This window comes from Bos javanicus, chromosome 25, assembly GCF_032452875.1.
Source record: "Bos javanicus breed banteng chromosome 25, ARS-OSU_banteng_1.0, whole genome shotgun sequence".
In the NCBI taxonomy this organism is placed as follows: Eukaryota; Metazoa; Chordata; class Mammalia; order Artiodactyla; family Bovidae; genus Bos; species Bos javanicus.
In genome coordinates this window covers 17139843-17164987 of record NC_083892.1, presented here as the reverse complement: position 1 = coordinate 17164987, position 25145 = coordinate 17139843, and the positions used below count along the sequence as shown (strand labels likewise).

At 43.8% G+C, this 25145-nt stretch overlaps 1 protein-coding gene and 1 pseudogene across 4 annotated transcripts in view; one reads left to right on the top strand and one right to left on the bottom strand.

Annotated features, from left to right (window-relative positions):
* VPS35L (VPS35 endosomal protein sorting factor like) overlaps positions 1–22826 on the bottom strand; it is a 138978-nt gene extending 116152 nt beyond the window's left edge. For 2 of the 4 annotated variants that reach the window (XM_061401291.1, XM_061401289.1), the window contains exons 1-5: positions 22721–22826; positions 12908–13007; positions 6730–6897; positions 2815–2937; positions 168–192 (exon numbers count right to left, since the gene is read on the bottom strand). In XM_061401291.1, coding sequence (XP_061257275.1) covers positions 168–192; positions 2815–2937; positions 6730–6897; positions 12908–13007; positions 22721–22737 — 433 coding nt within the window. In that variant the 5' untranslated portion in view covers positions 22738–22826. Of the gene's footprint in view, positions 1–167; positions 193–2814; positions 2938–6729; positions 6898–12907; positions 13008–16776; positions 16855–22687 lie in introns of those variants that run through there. The other 2 variants (XM_061401292.1, XM_061401290.1) reach the window with 2 other exon arrangements.
* Positions 7631–8510, top strand: LOC133237965 (methylosome protein WDR77-like; annotated as a pseudogene).
* Positions 22827–25145: the final 2319 nt, after the last annotated feature.

The following is a 25145-nucleotide window of genomic DNA, read 5'->3' as shown; positions in this document are numbered from 1 at the left end:
CTAAGTATGTATTTCAATTCTACTGCTTTATATATAATCTAGGAAATAATAGCTTGAACTGAATTAAACAACAGGATTGGATACTACAAACTTTTTTTCTTTGGAAAGCTATTTCAAAGGTAATGGGAGAATTCTCCACCAAAACAGTAACAACAACAAAAACTCACCTTTTTCAGATCCCATAAAAAGATTCTGCAGAGGCAAAAAAAAAAAAAACCAATTATTCCACAGGAGTCATCATTTTGTGATAAAGCCATTTACTTATCCAAATGAAAAACAGAAATATTCATTCAAAGGAAGAAAATACTGCTCACTAGAAACTACTAGAGATTCAAATTTCTAGTCAATTCGAGACTCTCAAAGCGAGACAACAAAGAGCAAGATTTTGAGAACGATGGTGGCACGTGACAGCCTTCAGCGCACTCTAATAAATCAAGGTTTCATAACCTTGGCAATACTGACACTAATGGGTGGAAAACTGTTGTGGGGGGGCTGTCCTGCGCACTGCAGGATGTTTAGCATGATCTCTGTTTTCTCCACATAGATACCAGTAGCACGCCATGGCTATGACAACCAAAATGTCTCCAGACATTGCCACATGTCACCTGGTTAAGAATCACGGCTCTACATTAACTCAATGCAATCAGAAAACAGTAAGAAAAAATTTTAAATAGACCAGCAATTCTGCCACCTTTCTTTTTAACAAGTACAGACTCTGGAAGAAGGGACTTGAACCGTCCTAGCTGCTGAGTTCACCCCTTCCTCCCTGCTCACAGACCCAATTTCTGATGGATGCACTGTGAACAGCCCATGACGACCTTCAAGACAAATGTAACTGGACGTGTTGAGTGAACTCAGGAAGTGTTCTTGAATGTGAGAGGGTGCATCCCACTTCTCCCCTTCCACTGTCTAACAATTTGGACATGAGGTGACACTGAACAAGACAGAGCAGCAAGACAGAAAGAGTCGGGTCCCTGATGACTTCAGAGGTGCCACACAGCCCTGGACCACCAGCCTGCAGGCATCTTTCCAGTGTGGAGAGAGATGAAGCCTTAGGGAAGGCTTAAGTTACAATCTAGTCCTCAAGTACGTAAGCATTAACCTGCTTACCCCAGTTGAGCAACTTGCAGAGTACGGGGTAAGCCCCGGTCACGAGCCAACAACTTGACCCAGTGGCCATCATCTAAAGAAACAGTGAACTTCTGGCCCTGGCAGAAAATCCACCAGTGGGACTCTCTGAACAACAGTAAGAAGTTAACCTTCAGGATGGCTCTCTCCACCCTTCATAACTCTCACCTCCCCCCGAGATGGGACTGTGTGACTCCAATTCTTTTTCTGAACTGTGCCTGATACCTAATTCTTAACACATTTTTTGAGCAACCAATCAACATGTTTTTCCAAACTAATACTGACATACCAACTGAAAAAGAAACTAGGCAAAAAAAAAAGAAATTAATTTGTTAGAACGGCTCACAGAACTGAGAAATCAGTTGACTCACTGGATTACTGGTTTATTACTAAGGATATTAAAAGATATGAACCAATAACCAGACAAGTTATGAAGAGAGATAATTTATAATAAGAATACTGTGACTTATAATAAGAAACACATGCTTAGTCTTTGTCTAGATACCCGGCACAAAACTCCTAATCCTTGGAATTTCCTAGATGAGAACAATCCAGGAGTCTTTTGTTATGTTAATGAGGTGGGTTCATTGCAGCACCAAAAGATGAGGGCTGTTTGTCAGGGGAAGCAACCTTTCAGTCCCACCTCCCTGATTTTCCAAAAGGAGAGAGGGAGTAGGGGCAATTACCAGTGGCCAACAACTTAACAAATCCTCCTATGTAACGAAGCCTCCATAGAAACCCAGAAAGATGGGGTTCAGAGAGCTTCCAGGTTGGTGAACCAGAACACACCCACATGCTGCCATGCTGCACCCCAAACTCCATGTGAACAGATGCTCCTTTGTTCAGGACCTCACTCTAGGTATCTCCTCGTCTGCTTATTGGCTCATATCCTTTACTATTCCTAGTAATAAACCAGTAATCTAGTGAGTCAACCGATTTCTCAGTTCTGTGAGACATTCTAACAAATTATTGTGTGGTTAGTCCTTGTGTCTGGGTCTTTGCAACCCTTTGGACAGTAGCCCACCAGGCTCTTCTTGTCCATGGGATTTTTCAGGCAAGAATACAAGAATGCATTGGCATTTCCCTCCTCCAGGGGATCTTCCCAACCAACGGATCAAACCCACAACTCCTGTATCTTCTGCACTGCAGGTAGATTCTTTACCCACTGAGCCTTCAGGGAAGCCCAAAGTGTTAGTTGCTCAGTTGTGTCCAACTCTTTGCAACTCCAGGGACTTTAGCCCAACCACGCTCCTCTGTCCATGAATTCTCCAGGCAAGAAAACTGGAGTGGGTTGCCATTCCCTTCTCCAGGGGATCTTCCCAACCCAGGGATTGGACAGATACTTTACCATCTGAATCATTAGGGAATTAATAATAAGTGAACCCAAAGAGTGGTCATGGGAACGGCTGACTTATAGCTAGTTGGTCAGAAGCAGAGTAACAACATGGACTTTTTACTGGAGTCTGATGTGGGACTGAGCCCTTAACCTGTGGGATCCATTGCTTTCTCCAGGATCACAACTGAGTTGATTTACAGGACACTGAGCTGTATTGAAGAATTGCTGGCAGGGTCAGGGGCAGAGGACTGGGAACCTATATGCTGGAGTCAGGCGTAGAATCGTAATAACAAAAAGAAATGACTACTACATCTGAAGTAGACACTGGGAGAAAAGTGTATGGTACTTACAATAGAGAGCTTTTCCGTGGTAGTGTACCGGGCAAGGATTTCTCCCCGTTTGCTGGTCCAAGGCTCAAAATCTGATCCTACAATGGAGTTATCATCCCTGTCACGTTTCTTTCTGGAGCTGTCCTAAGGAAAGGCAAGACAATCTCTTCAGCAGCAATTGTCTTAAAAAGTATAAGTAACCATGGTGATGATAGTTGATAACAGTATTGGATAACTGAAATTTGCTAAGATAGTAGAACTTAAATGTTCTCATTAAAAAAAAAACAAAGGATGTGAGATGATAGACAAGTTAATTCAATGTACGGAATGTTTTCACAATGTATATGTGTATCAAACCATCACATTGGCTATTTTAAATACATTTCAATTTTATTTGTCAGTTATACCTCAACAAGGTTAAAAAAAAAAAAAAGGCATGAACAGAAGGCAGATAGTCCTTTACTGTAGAATATAATAGATCCTTACAAGGAGGAAACAAAGTGAAAGTGAAGTCACTCAGTCGTGTCCAACTCTTTGCGACCCCATGGACTGTAGCCTACCAGGCTCTTCCGTCCATGGGATTTTCCAGGCAAGGGTACTGGAGTGGGCTGCCATTTCCTTCTCCAGGGGATCTTCCCAACCCAGGGATCGAACCTGGGTCTCCCACATTGCAGGCAGACACTTTACCCTCTGAGCCTTACAAGGAGGAGACCTTCTTATTTGTGAGGAAGCCTTACATATAGCTGAGAAAAGAAGGGAAAGGTAAAGGAGAAAAGGAAAGATATACCCATTTGAATGCAAAGTTCCAAAGAGTAGCAAGGAGAGATAAGAAAGCCTTCCTCAGTGATCAATGCAAATATAGGAAAACAATAGAATGGGAAAGACTAGAGATCTCTTCAAGAGAATTAGAGATACCAAGGGAATATTTCATGCAAAGATGGGCATAATAAAGGACAGAAATGGTATGGACCTAACAGAAGCAGATGTTAGAAGAGGTGGCAAGAGTACACAGAAAAACTAGACAAAACAGATCTTCATGACCCAGATAATCACAACAGTGTGATCACCCACCTAGAGCCAGACATCCTGGAGTGTGAAGTCAAGTGGGCCTTAGGAAACATCACAATGAACAAAGCTAGTGGAGGTGATAGAATTCCAGTTGAGCTATTTCACATCCTAAAAGATGATGCTGTGAAAGTGCTACACTCAATATGCCAGCAAATGTGGAAAACTCAAAGGTAGCCACAGGACTGGAAAAGGTCAGTGTTCATTTCAATCCCAAAGAAGGGCAATGCCAAAGAATGCTCAAACTACCACACAATTGCACTCATCTCACACGCTAGCAAAGTAATGCTCAAAATTCTTCAAGTCAGGCTTCAAAAATACGTGAACAGTGAATGTCCAAATGCTCAAGCTGGATTTAGAAAAGGCAGAGGAACCAGAGATCAAATTGCCAACATCTGATGGATCATTGAAAAAGCAAGAGTTCCAGAAAAACATCTACTTTTGCTTTACTGACTATGCCAAAGCCTTTGAATGTGTGGATAACAACAAATTGTGGAAAATTCTGAAAGAGATGGGAATACCAGACCACCTGACCTGCCTCTTGAGAAATCTGTATGCAGGTCAAGAAGCAATCATTAGAATTGGACATGGAATAACAGACTGGTTTCAAATTGGGAAAGGAGTATGTCAAGGCTGTATATTGTCACCCTGCTGATGTAACTTATATGCAGAGTACATCATGTGAAATGCCAGGCTGGATGAAGCACAAGCTAGAATCAAGACTGCTGGGAGAAACATCAATAACCTCAGATACGTAGATGACACCACCCTGATGGCAGAAAGCAAAGAAGAACTAAACAGTCTCTTGATGAAAGTGAAATAGGAAAGTCAAAAAGTTGGCTTAAAACTCAGCATTAAGAAAACTAAGATAGTGGCATCTGGTCCCATCACTTCATGGCAAATAGATGGGGAAACAATGGAAACAGTGAGAGACTTTATTTTGGGGGGCTCCAAAATCACTACAGATGGTGACTGCAGTCATCAAATTAAAAAAAAGCTTGCTCCTTGGAAGAAAAGCTATGATTAAGCTAGACAGCATATGAAAAAGCAGAGACATTACTTTGTCAACAAAGGTCCCTATAGTCAAAGCTATGGTTTTTCTAGTAGTCATGTATGGATGTGAGAGTTGGACTGTGAAGAAAGCTGAGCGCCGAAGAATTGATGCTTTTGAACTGTGGTGTTGGAGAAGACTCTTGCGAGTCCCTTGGACTGCAAGGAGATCCAACCAGTCAATCCTAAAGGAAATCAGTCCTAAATATTCATTGGAAGTACTGATGCTGAAGCTGAAACTCCAATACTTTGACTACATGATGGGAAGAATTGATTCATTTGAAGGCCCTGATGCTGGGAAAGATTGAAGGCAGAAGGAGAAGGGGACCACAGAGGATAAGATGATTGGATGGCATCCCTGACTCGATAGACATGAGTTTGAGCAAGCTCTAGGAGTTGGTGTAGGACAGGGAAGCCTGGCGTGCTGCAGTTCATGGGGTCACAAGGAGTTGGACACGACTGAGCAACTAAACTGAACTGATAATAGATATATCTAAAGGTTTACTATGATAAAAAATTTTCAAGTTAATTCACCACAAAAGGCCAACAAACCTATAAACAGATGCTCAAACTCATTAAGAATGAAGGAAAGGCAAAGTAAAAGAGATTATTTTTCAACAATCAGAATGGCAAGATTTAGGACTTGGCAGGTGGTCCAGGGGTTAAGACTCCACATTTCCATGGCAGAAGGTGCAGGTTCGATCCCTGGTCAGGGAAGTTCCGCATGCCACAAGGTGTGGCCAAAGATTTAAAAACAAGGTTTTCAATGACTCATAATAATCCTAGTTGGCAAGGATACAGGGGACAGGCACTCCAAAATACTGCTATGCTAATGAAAGTGTAAACTGGTAAGCCCTTTATGGAGAACAATCTGGCAGTAGCCATCAAAATCTTATACACACATTGCCTTAACCCAGTAATGAACTCCTAACAAGTTACCCTATAGAAACCCTTGTGCGTGGGCACCAAGATCTACGTCCGTTCAAGGACCAATGCACCACTGCCTGTACCACCAAACACCACATGCACAGTTGACGTGTCCATCGTGGCAAATTAAAGCATGTCCTGCTCCTTATGATACAATGCCGGATTCAAAATAAGAAAGTTGTTCTATAAGTACTAATATAGAAAGTTCTCCAAGACATGTGGTCAAGTTAAAAAAATATATATATATGTTAAAAAAGAAAAAGAAAGTAAACAGATGTATGCAATGCCAGCAAAGAGTGATGGTGAAGTCAGGCCAGGACTTGAATTCTAGCTTGGATGTGACTTAACTTATTTGTTCCTCTGTGTGGTCCTCTTTAAATGAGGCTTATAATACCTCTTGCACAAGGCAGCATGGGAACTAAACTTGGAATTTACTGTAAAACTCCAGCCATGCTGTTAGCCAATACTGTTATTACTGTTGTGGCTATTATTTATATATGAGTATGTATGTAAATGCTCAGAAACTACTGTCATAAATATCTATGAAAATACAAACAAAAAGTTTAATGATATGCATTTACACTGGTAATACTGCTGACCTCCAGAGTGGAGAACAGAGTGAGGATGGGTTGACTTAACTGATAATATTTGATTTTTTAAATGAAAAATTAGTGAATTACTCATATAATTAATTACATAAAATCCAAAGGAAAGAACATAAAAAGAGTGAAATGAAGAATTTTAAACACTTTAAAAAAAAAAAGCAGTTGCAGTAGTTTCCAGGATCTACTCCGGCCTCTCAGCAGCAGTGCCATCAGACTCTGCTGCGCATTACTTGTTGAATGAAAACCCCCATCCTGGCACCCACAGGACCCATCCAGCTGACAGCGTTACCATGGCAGCCGCCAGGGTTGCAGGGTCAGCAGAGGCTGCAAACATGGAGAGGGGGTCAGTTCCATCCAGGACGCTGCTCAGCGGGTCCACCACGGAGCTGGAGGATGAAGAGGATGTGGAAGAAGTGCTTCCCTTCCGGCTCACTTTCTTTGTCTTTGACTCTGTGACCTGTGGAGAAAAATTGGGGAGGTAAAATGGAAGTCTCCTATGACTTCTCCCAATGAGATACTCAAATGGGTTTTCCCTTGTTTCATTATGAACTGACCATTCCTTTGCAGCAGAGACCCTTATTTTTCATGAAAAGCTGACATGACTCAGAATCCCAGCTGTTGAGGAAGAGAAGCTGAGAAGCTAGGATTAGGAAGGGAGAGACGGGGCCTCTGTAGATTAGGAGGTGATGATATAACTGATTTTTCATGGGGCCTTCTTACTCAAAAGTGTGGTCTCTGGACAAGCAGCATCCATTGCACCTGGTGGCTTATGTAGACTCCCAAGCCCCACCCCAGTGGAGGCTGGGGGAAGCTGGAGATAAAGTTCGATCATGCGGCCAAGGAATCAGCCAATCATGCCTATGTAAACAAAACCCCAACAGAAAGTTTGGACACCAAAGCTCAGTGGAGCTTCCCAGTCAAATAGATGATGTGCTGGGAGGTGATGCACCCTGACTGCACAGGCAGAAGGCACGGAAGCTCTGTGTTTGGGACCCTGCCAGACCTTGCCCTATATTTGGTTGGTCCTCATGTGCATCTTTTATAACAAAACTGTAAGCGTAAGTACTGCACTTGTCTCAGTTCTGTGAGTTGTTCTAGAAAATTATCAAACCTGAGGGACACGGGGGTCACAGAGCTGAATCTCCAATGGGCATCCAGTCTGACTCTAGGTTGGATTTGGAATTGTGGAGATGAGGAAGGAAACCTCACCCCCAAACCCCCAAACGGAGGCCAGGGAGGCTGGCCTCACTTGGGTACAGGACAGGGGTATCCTAGTGGCTTCTGATTCAGGCACTGTTGAACTGGAGGAGCTGGATGAGAAGGAGACGCTTGTTGTCAGCAAGTTCTGCAAGTGTGAGCACGATGACACTGTGTCTACAGTCAGTGACCTGAGTTCTAGCACACAGCAGAAAAGTCCGCAGTAGAAGACTTCTGCATCAAGGTTTTGAATTCATTCCGAGCTCACTCTGGGCAGGTCACCTGCGCTGCTGCCTCTCCCCACAAGGATTCTTCCAGGTGGTGAGGACAATGGAATTTTACTGCAGGATACCGGCTGTCTCAAGCCAGCACCACAGAAGGACTGCAGTGCCTCTGGCTACCTTCCTACCTCGCTGGCTGGGCCTCCTCAGCAGAACGAAGTTGTCTTCGGTGCTGAGAATGGGACTGTCTCCCTTGCAGACACCAAGAGTGCGAGCTGTGCCCTCAGCTAGCTGCGCACTCCCAGGGTGTCACTGGGCTGGTGTTCTCCCCACTCAGTTCTCCTTCCTAGCTTTTGTCAGTGAGCACTGCTCACTCGCTATGGACTGAGGCCTTTCCAGAGTGTTTAGAAGCCAAGTCCACAGAGACTTTGTGAGAGATGCTACTTGGTACCCAGTCACAGTGGGCTGGGACCATCAGGTCATCCACCATCTCACACCCACAGAACCTCTCCCAGACCCTGGAGTGTTGCTGAGCAGACTGGATTTCAGACAAAAAGCAAATCCACCAGAAGGAGCCACTCTCTTTGCCCCTGCCCTCTCAGTTGTGAGGAGCCACATACAGTACGTTAGTTTATCGGATCTGTGCAGTTAATAGGCAGTGTCTCTCGGCCTGGGGGAGGCCAGATTCTGGAGTCCTGAACTCATGGAAGAAAACCTTCCTTAAATATGGATATGTATGTGTCTGAGTGTGTGTGTGGATACATAATTTTTGTTGGTTGGGGGAATAAAAAATCCTTCCTATAGGGACTTCCCGAGTGGTCCAGTGGTGAGGTCTCCATGCTTCCAATGCTGGGGGCCTGGGGTTCGATCCCTGGTCAGGGAACTAGATTCCACATGCTGCAACTAAAGATAAAAGATCCCATATGCCGAAACTAAGACCCAGTACGGCTAACTAAATAAGTAAATAAAAAAAAAAAAAAAAAAATCTATAACCCTCAAAAGTTAACAAAAGGTTTTTATGCTTCCCATGTAGCTTTGCCTGAGGAACTGGCCACATCTGGATGAGGAATGAGATGTGGCATCCCTGGATTTTTAGAAGTACTCACAGAGACAGCAGCAACTTTATTTTTATTTTTTTTAATAGAGCCTAATTCACCTTTATCGTGGGTAGTGCTTCCATTCACACTGAGCTCTAGCTCGAGGAAGAGCCAGGATACTCACCACAGTTTTGCACATCTTCTTGTTATTAAATTGAACCAGAAGTCCAGTTTCCAGCTGAATAAGAAGTCTGGCTGGTACTGATGTAATGCCCCCACCTTGCCCCCACCCCCACGGAGCTGTGTATATGAGGATGGTGTATTTCTGTCACAGATGCCACAGAAGACTTTCGGGATGGAGAACTTAAAGGCATTTCAGTTAAAAGCTGAGACAGACTTGCACAGGAATGTCTGCCACTGTCCCACCTGAAAACAGCCTGGAGCCCAACCATTTTTGCCTCTGGGTCCCTGTCTCTGGATACAGGAAGCCTGAATGCTGTTTTGAGGGACTCTAAAGATTTTAAACACAGCATCAGAGACACAACTGGAAGTATTGGTCAGGGAAATGAAAAGTTGACTCATAAAAAAAAGGGAGATCTCCAGAAACCATGGATTTGGAGCCAGTTGATCAGAAGTGTGGGTGGCCAAGGGACCCCCAAATTTGCTGCTGGAGTCTGAAGCTAGGGCTGCTTGACTGAAGGCCCTGCCCTAACCCTGTGGTCTAACTGCGGGGAGTCGGGTGAAGTGCCTCCACTGGGGCGTGTCTGTAGTTCCTGCCTGCCTGGCATCCATTCCCCCATCTCCCAGGCTCAACAGTCTCGATTTTCTTTGGAAATGAAAGTAGCCCTAACTGACTCTCAGCTCTTACAGGCCTGGTGGAGTGGACTCCCGGTTCCCATGGTGGGCACGAGCCCCAACCCAATCAACCAGCATATTCTACACCCCAGTCACCAGGGTTGATTCGGGGAAGGACATGTATCCCAACTGAGCACACAGAAACCGCAGAGAAGACTCTCCTTGCTGCTGGGTTTGAGCTCCTGAGATTGGAACCAACTCACTGGTGGGTCAGCTGCAGCCACATAAGCCCATGGGGATTTGAGGGCCCTGTGAGGTTGAAGCTCAGTCTTATGATCGCCTGCTTTATGGAATCACGCCCACGTTTTCAGGTTCTCTGTCATTCAGAAACTTAACGTCCTTAGTATCCACTGGCATCTGTCAACCTCATCCCACTCAAGATGACAACCACACGGCATCTATTACTTGCTAATAAAAAAAGTGCTAACCCAAGAGGGACCATCTATATCTCTTGCCTGCTTTTTGTTTTGTTTTTTAAATAAACTCACAAATAGACTAAGATGCTATTTAAGACAGCACTCCATATTAGTAATTAGTGTTTGTGCTAAGTCACTTCAGTCACGTCCCACTCTTTGTGACCCTATGGACTGTAGCCTGCCAGGGGATTCTCCAGGCAAGAATACCGGAGCTGGTTGCCATGCCCTCTTCCAGGGATCTCACGACCCAGGGTTTGACCCACACCTCTAACGTCTCCTGCGTTGACAGGCCGGTTCTTTACCACTAGCATCACCTGGCAAGTGTTTATATAATTAATTAATTCATCAAGTATTACACCAAACTTAAACGCCAAGTACTGCAAGGAAGGGCTGAAATTCAGTACTGTACAATCCCTTAAAATTTTTAAATTTTTCACCTTTGAGGCTTAGCTACCATAAACCAAATATTCTTTCTCTTATGTTCATGCTTAAATGAAACCACCTCATTTTCTCAAACACCTAATTACCTTGTAGTCCTCAGATCCTGAAGCTCCCCATTTTTACTTACTTATGTTTCTGCTTTCTTTTATCCTTCCACTTTCACGCAAAAACCTTTGAGGCTCATGCCATTCTCCTATACTGTTCATCATTTTTATGCACCAGTTATCAATTTATTGTGTATCAGTTCCAAATCCACCCTTTGCTGTACGTTGTGATACTAGAACTAGACCTTATAAACATTCCTCCTTGCCAGCTAGCACAGTGTTAGATTTCGTGAATAGAGGGCACTCAAAGGCAACAGCAGCAGGAAGATATTCTCATCAGGGTTCCAGTCCTCCATTTTAAAATTCAGTATAGAAGCCCAGTGGTCCTCAAAGACCAGTTCCAGCTGTACCCTCAGGCCACGCTCTTCCCATCTGACAGCTCTATCAAGTTTCTTTGACATAGGCAACCTGCGTGTTCCTGTGACAGCCATACCCTCTTCAACGATGCTGAATTTCAGCCTGGGGTTGGGGGAGAGGCTCTATCACAAGTCCTCAAAGTTCCTTCACTAGCCACTGTTCCTCAACCTGGAGTTGATGTCTGCATCTTTGTACCTGGTACTTTTGGGCCTCTTACAACAAGGCTGGCACTGTTATAAGGCAAATATTTTAGGCTTTGTGGGCCAAACAATCTGTCCAAATTCAACTCTGCATGAAAACAGATAATATATAAATGAATGATTATGGCTGTGTTCCAATAAAACTTTATTTACAAAACTGGGCTACTGGCTGTAATAATGCCAACTCCTGCTTTAGCCCTGTTTCATCCTTTATAGTAATTAACTATCTTTTACTAATTAACAATTCTTTAAATTTCTCTGTTCAAAAATCTTCTATCGTTTCTGTTGCCTGACTTGGCCTCTGACTGACTGATCTGCCTTGCCAATGACATGTGGTTATTTCCTCTACTACCTGCCTTATTTTTGCTCTGGACATTTATCTAATTTTCCATGCTTTATCCTACTCTTTGCGACTCTGCAAAAAGAAGCCTCAGTTAAATAATGTCCATATGACAAATTCACAACATTTTCAACCCCAAAACTGTACCCTGTCAGAATCTTAACAACAATATAATATTCTGATCACAATTTCCTTCGCTTCCAGCTCTCACACTCTCACTCTGACCAAATCTGTTCTCTGAGCTCAGAGACTTCTCTGCTTCTTCCACCAGGCAGCTAGTGCATCTAAGAATATCTCACAACCATAAAGATCCAAGGGTCTCCAATTTCAGCAGGCATCTGTATACCACTTAACATTCCTTTTACAAGCCCTTGGTCTGCTCTCTTTCCCACTTCCCTTAGAATATGAAGCCTAACCATATTCCTTGCCTCAAAACCCCTACTGGCACCCTAGCTTCATTTAGTGAAATAAATAAACAACTTATCGCTAGAAAACTAAGAGCAGGAGGAATCAAAACTTTTACAACTTTCTGATCTCTCCCATAAACCTGCCTGAAAGAAATTAAGACATAATGAATGTTTACAGCAGCATTATTCATAATAATAAAAAACTATAAACAGAAACTTCCCTGGTAGTACAGTGGATAAGAATCCAATGCAGGGGACGTGGGTTCAGTCCCTGCTCCGGGAAGATTCCACATGCCGCAGAGCACCAAAGCCTGTGGACCAAAAGTACTGAGCCAATGTGCTGCAACTTCTGAAGCCAACACGCTGTAACTACTGAAGCCTGTGCACCGAGAGCCTGTGCCCCACAAGAAGAGAAACCACTGCAATAAGAAGCCTGTGCGCCAAAACTAGAGCAGCCCCCACTCACCACAACCAGAGAAAGCTGGCACAAAGCAACGAAGACTCAGTGCAACCAAAAACTAAATAAATGAACTGTTTTTTTAAAAAGCAAAAAGTACAAATAGTCAAAAACGTCAGTTACTGGGTGACTGGATAAACAAAATATGGTACACCCGTACAATGGAGGTAACAGTAATTACAGTGACCTCAATACTTAAATAGGAGCCTCCAAATCAGGAACAAAGGCATCCCACACTCGTGACCACCTCACTAACATGACAAAGGGAATCAAAATGATGGTGGGTGAAACCTCCACAAAAATGGGGCAGAGAACAAACTGGTAGATTTAAAAATCCAAAATCAGCTACCGCTGACAAAATGAGAAAGAACCAGGAACGCTGTCTATAATTTTATGGAATAGGAATGTCACAGGGGGACCCTTGACAAAACTTACCGTTATTGGTTTCAGTGGGTGATAGTCCCCAAACTCCAGCGGTACAGCCTCCAATCGGCATGACGCAAACTCAGCCTTGTAGTTCCTATTCCTGGAATGCCTGGTAAACAGCAAAACCCAGAAACCAATTTAGTTGGAGATGCATACATATTAAAAACTTTTTGCTAAAAAAAAAAAAAAATTGTTTTTGATGAGACAATTGACAGTGGAACAGTATTTCTACCAAGACCAGTAAGTAATGGTAAATTTTTTTAAATTTTTTAATGGTTTGAAGGTATAAAGAGCTGCCAAGGCAAACAAAACCCATGAGGCCAGACACCAGAACAAAGGGAAGCTCAGTGAGGTGAAGCCAACTTCTTGCTGGCTATCTCTGGCTGGGCACTGTTGATTCTTGACATGGGACGTGAGGCTGAAGCCAGGCAGAGGGCGGCTGCTAGGAGGCAGAGCAGCCAAAGAGCTTTAAGGAAAACTCACAAGGCTGGAGACAGAAACTGGGGTTCAGGGCTATGGAGACAGCCAGGGCTTAATGGAAGAGCTTCTGAAGAAAAGGGAAGGCTGAGAAGTGAGAGATTTGGTCCTGGTTTCCCTTCAAAGTAGTCACCAGTTAAGCTGTATGGAGCAAGAGGAAGAGGCCAAATAGATGAAGAGCAGACAGTTTCATCAGTCTGGTGGAGAACCAACAAGTGAAGGGATTAGTGAAAAGAAAAATAAAGGGGGAGAGATTATTCACATTGAGGCACGGAAAGGAGAAAACATAAAAAGCACAGAAGAGTGGAAAAGACGAAAATGACACGAAGAAACGCCTAACACACATATCTGAATCTTGAAGGAGAGAGAAAGAACAGGCAGAAGCAGCATTTGAACAGATAATATTCCCAAACTAAAGACATCAATTCTGAGATTCAAGAAACACTTGTGCCCCAAGCAAGACGAGTATAAAAACAAAACAAAAAACAACCATACTTAGGGCCTTCATAGTAAAATGGCTAAAAACTAAAATGAGAATTTCTTAAGAGAAATAAAGATACGTTATTACCAAAGGACAACACTAAGATTATTATCTCTGCATAAAATGAGATCCAGAATAAGGATCCAGAACAAGGATCCAGAAAAGGAATACTGGAGTATTACAGTACTGAAAGAAAATAATTGCTAACCAAGAATTTTAGACCTAGTTAAACTATCTTGCAAACATCATAGCAAAACAAAGAAGTTTCCCGTCAAAGAAAAGGGAGAAAAGCAGCAGTAGCAGAACCACACATTTTTTTTTAATGCTGAAAGTAGAAGGAAAATTATCCCAGCTGAAAGCAAAAAATATGCATGTGTGTATGTATTTCTGGAGAAGGAAATGGCACCCCACTCCAGTACTCCTGCCTGGCAAATCCCATGGATGGAGGAGCCTGGTAGGCTGCAGTCCATGGGGTCTCACAGAGTCGGACACGACTGAAGTGACTTAGCAACAATATGTATTTCAGTTCAGTTCAGTCACTGAGTCATGTCCGACTCTTTGTGACCCCATGGACTGCATCCATACATGACTACTGGAAAAACCATAGCTTTGACTAGACAGACCTTTGTTGGCCAAGTAATATCTCTGCTTTTTTAATATGCTGTCTAGGTTGGGCATAGCTTTTCTTCCAAGAAGCACACATCTTTTAATTTCATAGCTGCAATCACCATCTGCAGTGATTTTGCAGCCCAAGAAAATAAAGTCTGTCACTGTTTCCCCTGTTTCCCCATTTATTTGCCATGAAGTGATGGGACTGGATACCATTATCTTAGTTTACTAAATGTTGAGTTTTAAGCCAGCTTTTTCTCTCTCCTCTTTCACTTTCAAGAAGCTCTTTAGTTTCTCTTCTCTTTCTGCCATAAGGGTGGTGTTATCTGCATATCTGATACACATGTATATGTGTTTATATATGTATATATATATAAAATGAATCGGTCCTGAATATTCATCGGAAGGACTGATGCTGAAGCTGAAGCTCCAATACTTTGGCCACCTAATGCGAAGAACCGACTAATTGGAAAAGACCCTGATGCTGGGACAGATTAAAGGCAGGAGGAGAAAGGGGACAAGAGAGGATGAGATGGCTGGATGGCATCACTGACTTGATGGACATGAGTTTAAGCAAGCTCCAGGAGTTGGTGATGGACAGGGAGGGCTGGCGTGCTACAGTTCATGCGGTCACAAAGAGTTGCACACGGCTGAGCTTCTGAACAACAACAATGCATATATGCAATATGTACAAAAGAGCACAAAAGATAAAGGTACAGGTAAAACTAAATCAACTACAAAAAATAACTTCTTATGGTGTTTACAGTATACACAGAGTAAGAATGCATGACAACTAGAACATAAAAGGCGGAAGAGATACTACTTAAAAACTCAGAAAATTGTCACAGCACAGGAAGCCGGCCTCTTTGTTTCCTTGGCCTCCAAATGCCTTGAATTCATCCCTCCCCCCTCAAACCCACCTCCATTCGCAGCTTCTTAACTTTATTAATATTTGTATGAACCCCAAATCTAGTCAGCAGTTAACTGGCTTTACTTAGTAAGCCCCACCAACCCAGAAATCTAACACAGTACCAAAGAAATGAAACCCCATGTCATTTCACTTCTATCCCTTTCCAAATAAATTTCACTTTGGGTGTAGGAAAGGAGAAAAACTAGTGAACAATACAGACCAGCCTCTGCTTGTTTTTGTTTTTAAACAAAAACTCCTACCACAATATACTGCCTAGTTCCTTTGGGTCACATTTACTAATCATACACTGCCTTCATCTTCCAAAAATACTGCAGATGAATTCATTGCTGAAATAGTCTTCCAAGCTCCTTTTAATATGCCACCAACCAAGTCTTGATTAATAAACAAAACCCTGAAGAATAAATTGGAAGACTAGTCATCAACAGCCCTAATGGAGTTTTAAAAATCAAATTATACTTTTCCTCCTTTCAGATCACTCTTAACTTTATCAGTAGAATTCTGCAAAGCTAATTGAATGAGTAGAAATATAATCTGACCTGAAATTTAACTGCAAATGTGTTTTTCACCTCTATAATAATTATTAGCAAATCAACAGCTGCAAAAAGCACAAAGTCAAAACAACAAGATGATGTGATATACAACTAAATATCTGTTCTCATTTATTATGTGCTTATTAATGTTGGGGCCCACAGTAGGCCACCCCAAAATATGGCATATTGATTATTTTGAATTACAGTTACTTAAGAAAAAGATGATATAAAAAGGGACAGTTTGACCCTCCTCTCTGTCTTCCTGAAAGCAGGAAATAAGTCTCCCATGTGAGAAGTGCTCTCCCTGAATCTGAAGGTAGAAGGACACCCTTGTCATCAGAGACAGGGAATTCAGAGCCAGTTCAGTTCAGTTCAGTTGCTCAGTCGTGTCCAACTCTTCGTGACCCCATGAATCACAGCACGCCAGGCCTCCCTGTCCATCACCAAATCCCAGAGTTCACTCAGACTCATGTCCATCGAGTCAGTGATGCCATCCAGCCATCTCATCCTCTGTCGTCCCCTTCTCCAGTGTATAAAATGAACCTCATTATCTCTTTACTACCACAAGTCTGCTGTTTAGATTCTTCACTAATTAAGCACCCAAAGCCTAACTTGGAAAGACTAGAGAACTAATCTTTCTTCCTTCCTAACTAGGAAAGGCTAGAGATCTCTTCAAGAAAATTAAAGATATCAAGGGAATATTTCATGCAAAGATGAGCACAATAAAGGAGAGAAATGGTATGGACCTAACAGAAGCAGAAGATATTAAGAAGAGGTGGCAAGAATACACAGAAGAACTGTACAAAAAGATCTTCACAACCAAGATAATCACGATGGTATGATCACTCACCTAGAGCCAGACATCCTGGAATGCGAAGTCAAGTGACCCTTAGTCACTACAAAGCTAGTGGAGATAATGAATTTCCAGTTGAGCCACTTCAAATCCTAAAAGATGATGCTGTGAAAGTGCCGCACGCAACATGTCAGCAAATTTGGAAAACTCAGCAGTGGCCACAGGACTGGAAAAGGTTAGTTTTCATTCTAATCCCAAAGAAAGGCAATGACAAAGAATTCTCAAACTACCGCACAACTGCACTCATCTCACATGCTAGCAAAGCATTGTTCAAAATTCTCCAAGCCAGGCTTCAACAGTACGTGAACCATGAACTTCCAATATTCAAGCTAGATTTAGAAAAGGCAGAGGAACCAGAGATCAAATTGCCAACATCCGCTGGATCATCGAAAAAGCAAGACAGTTCCAGAAAAACATCTACTTCTGCTTTACTGATGACGCCAAAGCCTTTGACTATGTGGATCACAACAAACTGTGGAAAATTCTTCAAGAGATGTGAATACCAGACGACCTGACCTGCCTCCTGAGAAATCTATATTCAGTTCAAGAAGCAACAGTTAGAACTGGACATGAAACAACAGACTGGTTCCAAATCGAGAAAGGAGTACATCAAGGCTATATATTGTTACCCTACTTATTTAACTTCTATGCAGTGTACATCATGTGAAATGCTGGGCTGGATGAAGCACAAGCTGGAGTCAAGATTGCCAGGAGAAATATCAATAACCTCAGATGCGCAGATGACATCACCCTTATGGCAGAAAGCGAAGAACTAAAGAGTCTCTTGATGAAAGTGAAAGAGAAGAGTGAAAAAGTTGGCTTAAAACTCAACATTCAGAAAACAAAGATCATGGCATCTGGTCCCATCACTTCATGGCAAATAGACGGGGAAACAATGGAAACAGTGACAGACTTTATTTTCCTGGGCTCCAAAATCACTGCAGATGGTGACTGCAGCCATGAAATTAAAAGACGCTTGCTCCTTGGAAGAAAAGCTGTGACCAACCTAGACAGCATATTAAAAAGCAGAGACATTACTTTGCCAACAAAGGTCCATCTAGTCAAGGCTATGGTTTTTCCAGTAGTCATGTATGGAAATCAGAGTTGGACTATAAAGAAAGCTGAGCGCTGAAGAATTAATGCTTCTGAACTGTGGTGTTGGAGAAGACCCTTGAGAGTCTCCTGGACTGCAAGGAGATCCAACCAGTCAATCCTAAAGGAAATCAGTACTGAATATTCATTGGAAGGACTGATGCTGAAGCTTAAAGTCCAATATTTTGGCCACCTGATGAGAAGAACCAACTCATTGGAAAAGACCCTGAGGCTGGTAAAGACTGAAGGCAGGAAGAGAAGGGGACAACAGAGGATGAGATGGTTGGATGGCATCACTGACGCAATGGAAATGCATTTGAGTAGGCTCCAGGAGTTGGTGATGGACAGGGATGCCTGGCATGCTGCAGTCCATGGGGTCACAAAGAGTCTGACAAGACTAAGCGACTGAACTGACTGAAAGCCTAACTTTCTTTGTTCTGTCAATTCCTCACAAGTTTATAGTTTCTTTGTCTAAAAAACTATAAGAGCTGCCTACTGTGACCACTTCTTAGGTCTCATTTCTATGAGACCTCCAAGACACATAAATTAAAACTTTTCTCCCATTGATTTATCTTGTGTCAGTTTTATTAGTGCAGCCACAAGAAATCAAGAGAGTGGGGGCAGAGGGGGATTTCCCCTCCCTGACACTATACATCAGGATGCAGGCCAAGGCCCTTAACCTCTATTACCACATTTAATACTTTGGCCACCTGATGCGAAGAGCTGACTCACTGGAAAAGACCCTGATGCTGGGAAAGATTGAGGGCAGGAGGAGAAGGGGACGACAGAGGATGAGATGGCTGGATGGCATCACCGACTTGATGGAAATGGGTTTGGGTGGACTCCGGGAGTTGGTGACGGACAGGCAGGCCTGGCGTGCTGCGGTTCATGGGGTCGCAAAGAATCGGACACGACTGAGCGACTGAACTGAACCACATTTAATCAACTTTATGAGGTAGGCACTATGATTACGTCCATTTCTCAGATGGAGAAGCTGATGCTGTTGGTTAACTTGGGACAGGTGAGCATGTGACAAAGACAGATGTATATAGAGGCAGCCTGCCTCTAGGATTCAGCAGTTCTATAGATCATCCACAGGTCACCTTGAGAATCTGAAAAAGCAATTGTCATTTTAAGGATTGAGCTTTGAAATGATTTTTTTTTTTAAGTTTGAGGGAAGGATTCTTTCAGGGAAAAAATACTGCTTCTGATGAAAACAAAATCTTTAAAAAAAAAAAAAAGGAAAAGAAACATTTACCCTTCCTGAAAGTCCATGTCAAGTTGCTATTTTGATTTTTCAATCACATCTTCTGTTACTTCCATCATGTCCTCAGCTTTGCTCTCAGTTCCTTCTGTGTGTGTGTGTGCGCGCATGCGTGCATGTGCACTTAGTCGTGTGTGACTCTTTGTTGCCACATGGACTGCAGCCCACCAGGCGCCTCTGTTCACGGAATTTTCCAGGCAAGAATACTGGAGTGGGTTGCCATTTCCTACAAAAGCGTTTTCTCCAAAGCCTAGGCCTTTGATAAGGCTCACAGTGACCTCTAGTGGACATTTTCTCAAAAAGCCTTGCTTTTCTTCTTCCTGTGAATGCACCTGATAAACTGTTAAAATCCCCCCAAATCCCAGCTCCCAGCAATGCAAAAAGTTAGTCAGGTTCCTTGGCACTGCCGCAGAAAAAAGGCCAACATTTCATATCTCCACTCTGAGCTTGGTCAGACCTCTGGCTACTCCAAGTACGGCCCACAGATCATCAGCAAGGGCTTCACTGGGGAGTGTTAAAATATCCCGACCTACAGAATCAGGGTCTGTATTTCACCAAAATGCCCAAGTGATTTAAATGCACATTAAAGATTAACACTGCCCTGTTTTTAAATTATTTACAATGAATGACATGAATGCATATAAATCCTATTACCAGTTACTAAATGAATCTCCTTATACTGGAAACAGTAAAATCCAGTTTTTTTTTTTAATCCAATTTTTTTTTAATAATTTTATTTAATTATTTATTTTTGGCTGTGCTGGGTCTTTGCTGCTGCTCTGGCTTTTCTCTAGTTGCAGCAAGCAGGGGTTACTCTCTAGTTTTGGTGCTCAGGCTTCTCAATGTGGTGGCTTCTCGTGTCGCGGGCTTGGGTAGTTGTGGGCTCAGCAGTTGCAGCTCCCGGGCTCTAGAGCACAGGCTCAACAGTTGTGTGGCACACAGGCTTAGTTGCTCCAAGCTATGTGGGATCCTCCTGGATCGGGGATTGAACCCATGTCTCCTGCACTGGCAGGTGGATTCTTCAACACTGAAAGATCACAAAAGCTCCAACTAACTGCTTTTTAATTCTCAAGTGATTTTTAAATTGCTAATGACATAATCTGGCCACACAGCTTTTTATCCCCCAATTACAATGTACTCCCCTTCCCTAACAGTCTTAAAATGATGTAAAAATTCTGACTCCAAAGAACAGTATTTTCAACAGTGCTATGACCACAGCATTGAACAGGAAATGCCATCCACAGTGCACTGGATATCTCACAAGTGAAGTCAGTGGTAACAAAAAGTGTGGGTAAAAAGAGGTATTCTGGGGAGACCCATGACAACACAGCAGAATTCAGGAGCCGCACAACCCAAGAACCTCAGCCCATGACCTAGGCTGAAGGACCAGCTGACAATAATGATTAAGATCACAGGACTGATAAATCTACCATATGACACAGCAATCCCACTACTGGGCATACACCCTGAGGAAACCAGAACTGAAAAAGACACATGTATCCCGATGTTCATTGCAGACTAACTACAGTAGCTAGGACATGGAAGCAACACAGATGTCCACTGGCAGATGAATGGAAAAGGAAGTTGTGGTACATATACACAATGGAATATTAGGTATAAAAAGGCATGTATTTGAGTCAGTTCTAATGAAGAATACTGGAATGGGTTGCTATTTCCCTCTCCAGGGGATCTTCCTGACCCAGGGATCGAACTCTTGCATTGGCAGGCAGATTCTTTACCACTGAGCCACCTGGGAAGCCCCAATGTAAAATCTACCAAAGGTAAAAATGCTCTGAAATTAAACAGCATCTTCCTGGAACTTCTAATTACAAAACTCCAGCCAACTAAGTTCACTGAAGCCTTATGTTATGGCATTTAAGTCTTAGTAATAAGAAAAGCTTTGACCAACCAAGATAGCATATTGAAAAGCAGAGACCTTACTTTGCCAACAAAGGTCCCTCTAGTCAAGGCTATGGTTTTTCCTGTGGTCATGTATGGATGTGAGAGTTGGACTGTGAAGAAAGCTGAGCGCCGAAGAATTGATGCTTTTGAACTGTGGTGTTGGAGAAGACTCTTGAGAGTCCCTTGGACTGCAAGGAGATCCAACCAGTCCATTCTGAAGGAGATCAGCCCTGGGATTTCTTTGGAAGGAATAATGCTAAAGCTGAAACTCCAGTACTTTGGCCACCTCATGAGAAGAGTTGACTCATTGGAAAAGACTCTGATGCTGGGAGGGATTGGGGGCAGGAGGACAAGGGGACGACAGAGGATGAGATGGCTGGATGGCATCACTGACTCGATGGACGTGAGTCTGAGTGAACTCCGGGAGTTGGTGATGGACAGGGAGGCCTGGCGTGCTGCGATTCATGGGGTCGCAAAGAGTCGGACACGACTGAGCGACTGAACTGAACTGAATTCCCTAAAAGGACTTTTGCGTGACCAGGTCAAAGAAAACTCAGGGCAGGACGTATAAGGACTCACTGTCATCTAATTCTAATTTAGTGTACCAAGCCTTTGAAGGAAGACTCTTTAAAGAGTTATCCAGGTGAAGGAAATACAAACCAGAAGTATGTATCTGATTATTTCTAAGGTCCAGGGCTGTGTATTTTTTCATTTGTTCACTTACTCGCTCATTTAACGTAAACCACTTCCCATAACTTGCAGAGAAAGATTAGAAAGTAATTTCCCTTTCTGAGACGTAGAGGAGAGCTCACGTGCCCATATGATTCCACCACTATCACAACTTGCTCCAGTTCTTCACATAACTGTCCTAGGAACTAGTTGTTGACACTTAGTGACTAAACTATATATATATATCACTTTACAAAGAGAGGAGCCATAAGGCTTCAGCTACTGCTGAAGCGCCAATTTCTCCTAGCTACTCCAGCCAGAACGGCCCCTACGGACTCATTAGCCTACGCACACGCCCACAGCTCCTTCTCGATGAACTCCTACTCATCCTGCAAAACTCAAATCTATGACTCTTCCTCTCTCAAGCCTTCCCCAAGCCGTCAGGTGTGCCTCATCCCAAAGCCTTCTTTGGTCATTCTTCTATTCTGCGTATCTGCTCCGCTAAACAGCAGCTCCTTGAATCCAAGGAGTATATCTAAGGGTTCTGTATCCTTGAGTTCTGCACCCGCCCGGTGCAGGGAGAGAGCCCTGCACAGAATCGGATGAATGGCAAGTCTCCTGAACAAGAAGCCAGTCATTCAGAACACAGCCAGGCCCTCCGAGTTGTCCAGACCAGAGCTGAGTTCACCATTCTCTGCATCCGCGCCCCCAGAACCCACGGCAACTTCTGGGAAAGCGGAAGCCGGGGAACTTGAGTTTTTTTTAAGAAAACGAATGGAGAAAGGAGCGGGGAGGGCGATAGGAGGAGAGGACCAAGACCCCACCGGTCCGGCATTAGGAATGTCCTCTGAATCCGGATAGCCGCCCCACCCGGAGACTGGGTGGGAGACTTCACCAAACCCAACGGAGAACAGTTCATACACTCCCTCGCGGAGACACACACCCAGAAACAAGAGTCCGAAAGACAACCAAGGCCACTACCTCCCTAAAGCCCACTCGCCGCTTCTTCCTTACCAGGGAAAGGCGGCCATCTTCCCAGTCACATGACCGGTGGGTCTGAAACCGCCCGCCCAATTCACCCTCTCAGACCCCGCCCCTCCCAGCCGCCATGTTTGCGAGGGGCGGGCTCACTCCTGACGCGCCGGGGCCGCCGAAGTTGCGCTGACGTCAGTGGGGACTTTTGTGGCAGGTGAACGTCTGGTCCGCAGCGCCCTCTGGAGGCGGTGAAGAATCCAGACGCCTACTGCAGATGGTGACTGCAGCCATGAAATTAAAAGACGCTTACTCCTTGGAAGAAAAGTTGTGACCAACCTAGATAGCATATTGAAAAGCAGAAACATTACTTTGCCAACAAAGGTCCGTCTAGTCAAGGCTATGGTTTTTCCTGTGGTCATGTATGGATGTGAGAGTTGGACTGTGAAGAAAGCTGAGCGCCGAAGAATTGATGCTTTTGAACTGTGGTGTTGGAGAAGACTCTTGAGAGTCCCTTGGACTGCAAGGAGATCCAACCAGTCCATTCTGAAGGAGATCAGCCCTGGGATTTCTTTGGAAGGAATGATGCTAAAGCTGAAACTCCAGTACTTTGGCCACCTCATGCGAAGAGTTGACTCTTTGGAAAAGACTCTGATGCTGGGAGGGATTGGGGGCAGGAGGACAAGGGGACGACAGAGGATGAGATGGCTGGATGGCATCACTGACTCGATGGACGTGAGTCTGAGTGAACTCCGGGAGTTGGTGATGGACAGGGAGGCCTGGCGTACTACGATTCATGGGATCGCAAAGAGTCGGACACGACTGAGCGACTGAACTGAACTGGGAAAGGGACAAAAGAGAGGACTAGATGGTTGGATGGCATCAGGGATTCAATGGACATAAGTTTGTGGAGGACAGGGGAACCTGGCATGCTGCAGTCAGTGGGGTCGCCAAGAGTCAGACACGACTGAGCTACTGACCAACAACTGAGGGAAGATGGTAACCCCAGCAGAGGATGGGAAGGTGCCCCTAGGCTGGCTTTTGAGGCTAATTCTATTTGGCTGGCTAAGCCACGCCCCCTCTGCCAGCCAACCACGCCCCACTCCGTGCACCAAAAAAGTTAGGCACTTCCGATATTCTGCTCCCTCCCAGGAATAATAACGTGCGTCTCTAAGGGCTGCCATGAGTTTGGGTGAACTCCGGGAGTTGGTGATGGACAGGAGGCCTGGCGTGCTGCGATTCATGGGGTCACAAAGAGTCGGACATGACTGAGCAACTGAACTGAAACCTCTGAAATAAACACCATTATCACCTGGTCCCATCACTTCACAGCAAATATATGGGGGAAAAATGCAAACAGTGAGAGACTATCTTCTTGGGCTCCAAAATCACTGCAGATGGTGACTGAACCATGAAATTAGAAGACGCTCCTTTGAAGAAAAGCTATGACAAACCTAGACAGCATATTACAGACATTACTTTGCTGGCAAATGTCCATATAGGCAAAGCTATGGTTTTTCCAGTAGTCATGTATGGATGTGAGATTTGGACCATAAAGCTGAGCACAGAATTGATGCTTTTGAACTGTGGTGTTGGAGAAGACACTTAAGAGTCGGTCCTTTGGACAGCAAGATCAAACCCGTCAAACCTAAAGGAAATCAACCCTGAATATTCATTGGAAGGACTGATGCTGAAGCTCCAATCCTTTGGCCACCTGATGGGAAGAACTGAGTCACTGGAAAAGACCCTGATGCTGGGAAAGATTGAAGGCAGGAGGAGAAGGGGATGACAGATGAGATGTTTGGATGGCATCACCGACTCGATGAACATGAGTTTGAGCAAGCTCTGGGAGTTGGTGATGGACAGGGAATCCTGGAGTGTGCAGTCCACGGGGTCCCCCAAAGAGTCAGACATGACTGAGTAACTGAACTGATTGAATGACCTAGTATGGTTACTAAGTGCCCCAACTGGGATTTGACCTGACTCCAAACCTGACTACTAGTTTAATCTAACAGAGATCTAATGGGGTAGACTGTTGGTTAACAGTTGGTTAATCACAAGGCAGCAACAGATCCTCACTTTCCCTTTTCAAGAGTTTTTGTCCTTTTCTGACATAAAGAGGTCAGAAAACTACATTCTCAAAAACCTCCTCAGGAAAACACAATAGAACATACCCCTAACCCTCTAATGGAATATGTTGTTTACCACGCTGAGTCCTAGTTTCTTCATCTTTGAAATTATGATAATTCTGACTGAGGTAAAGGGAAACGATTATAAAATGCCCAGCAAATAAATGATCAGCACTCAGTTAAGCAGTACATCACTCACTTGGAGGCTAAAAAATCTTATTGTACCTTCTGTGACCTTCCTGTCTTCAGAGCTTTACTTTTCATGGCAGCAGACTATGCAGTGTATCATAAAGCAGAGCTTCTCCCATTTGAATTGCACAGATTCACCTGGGCATCTT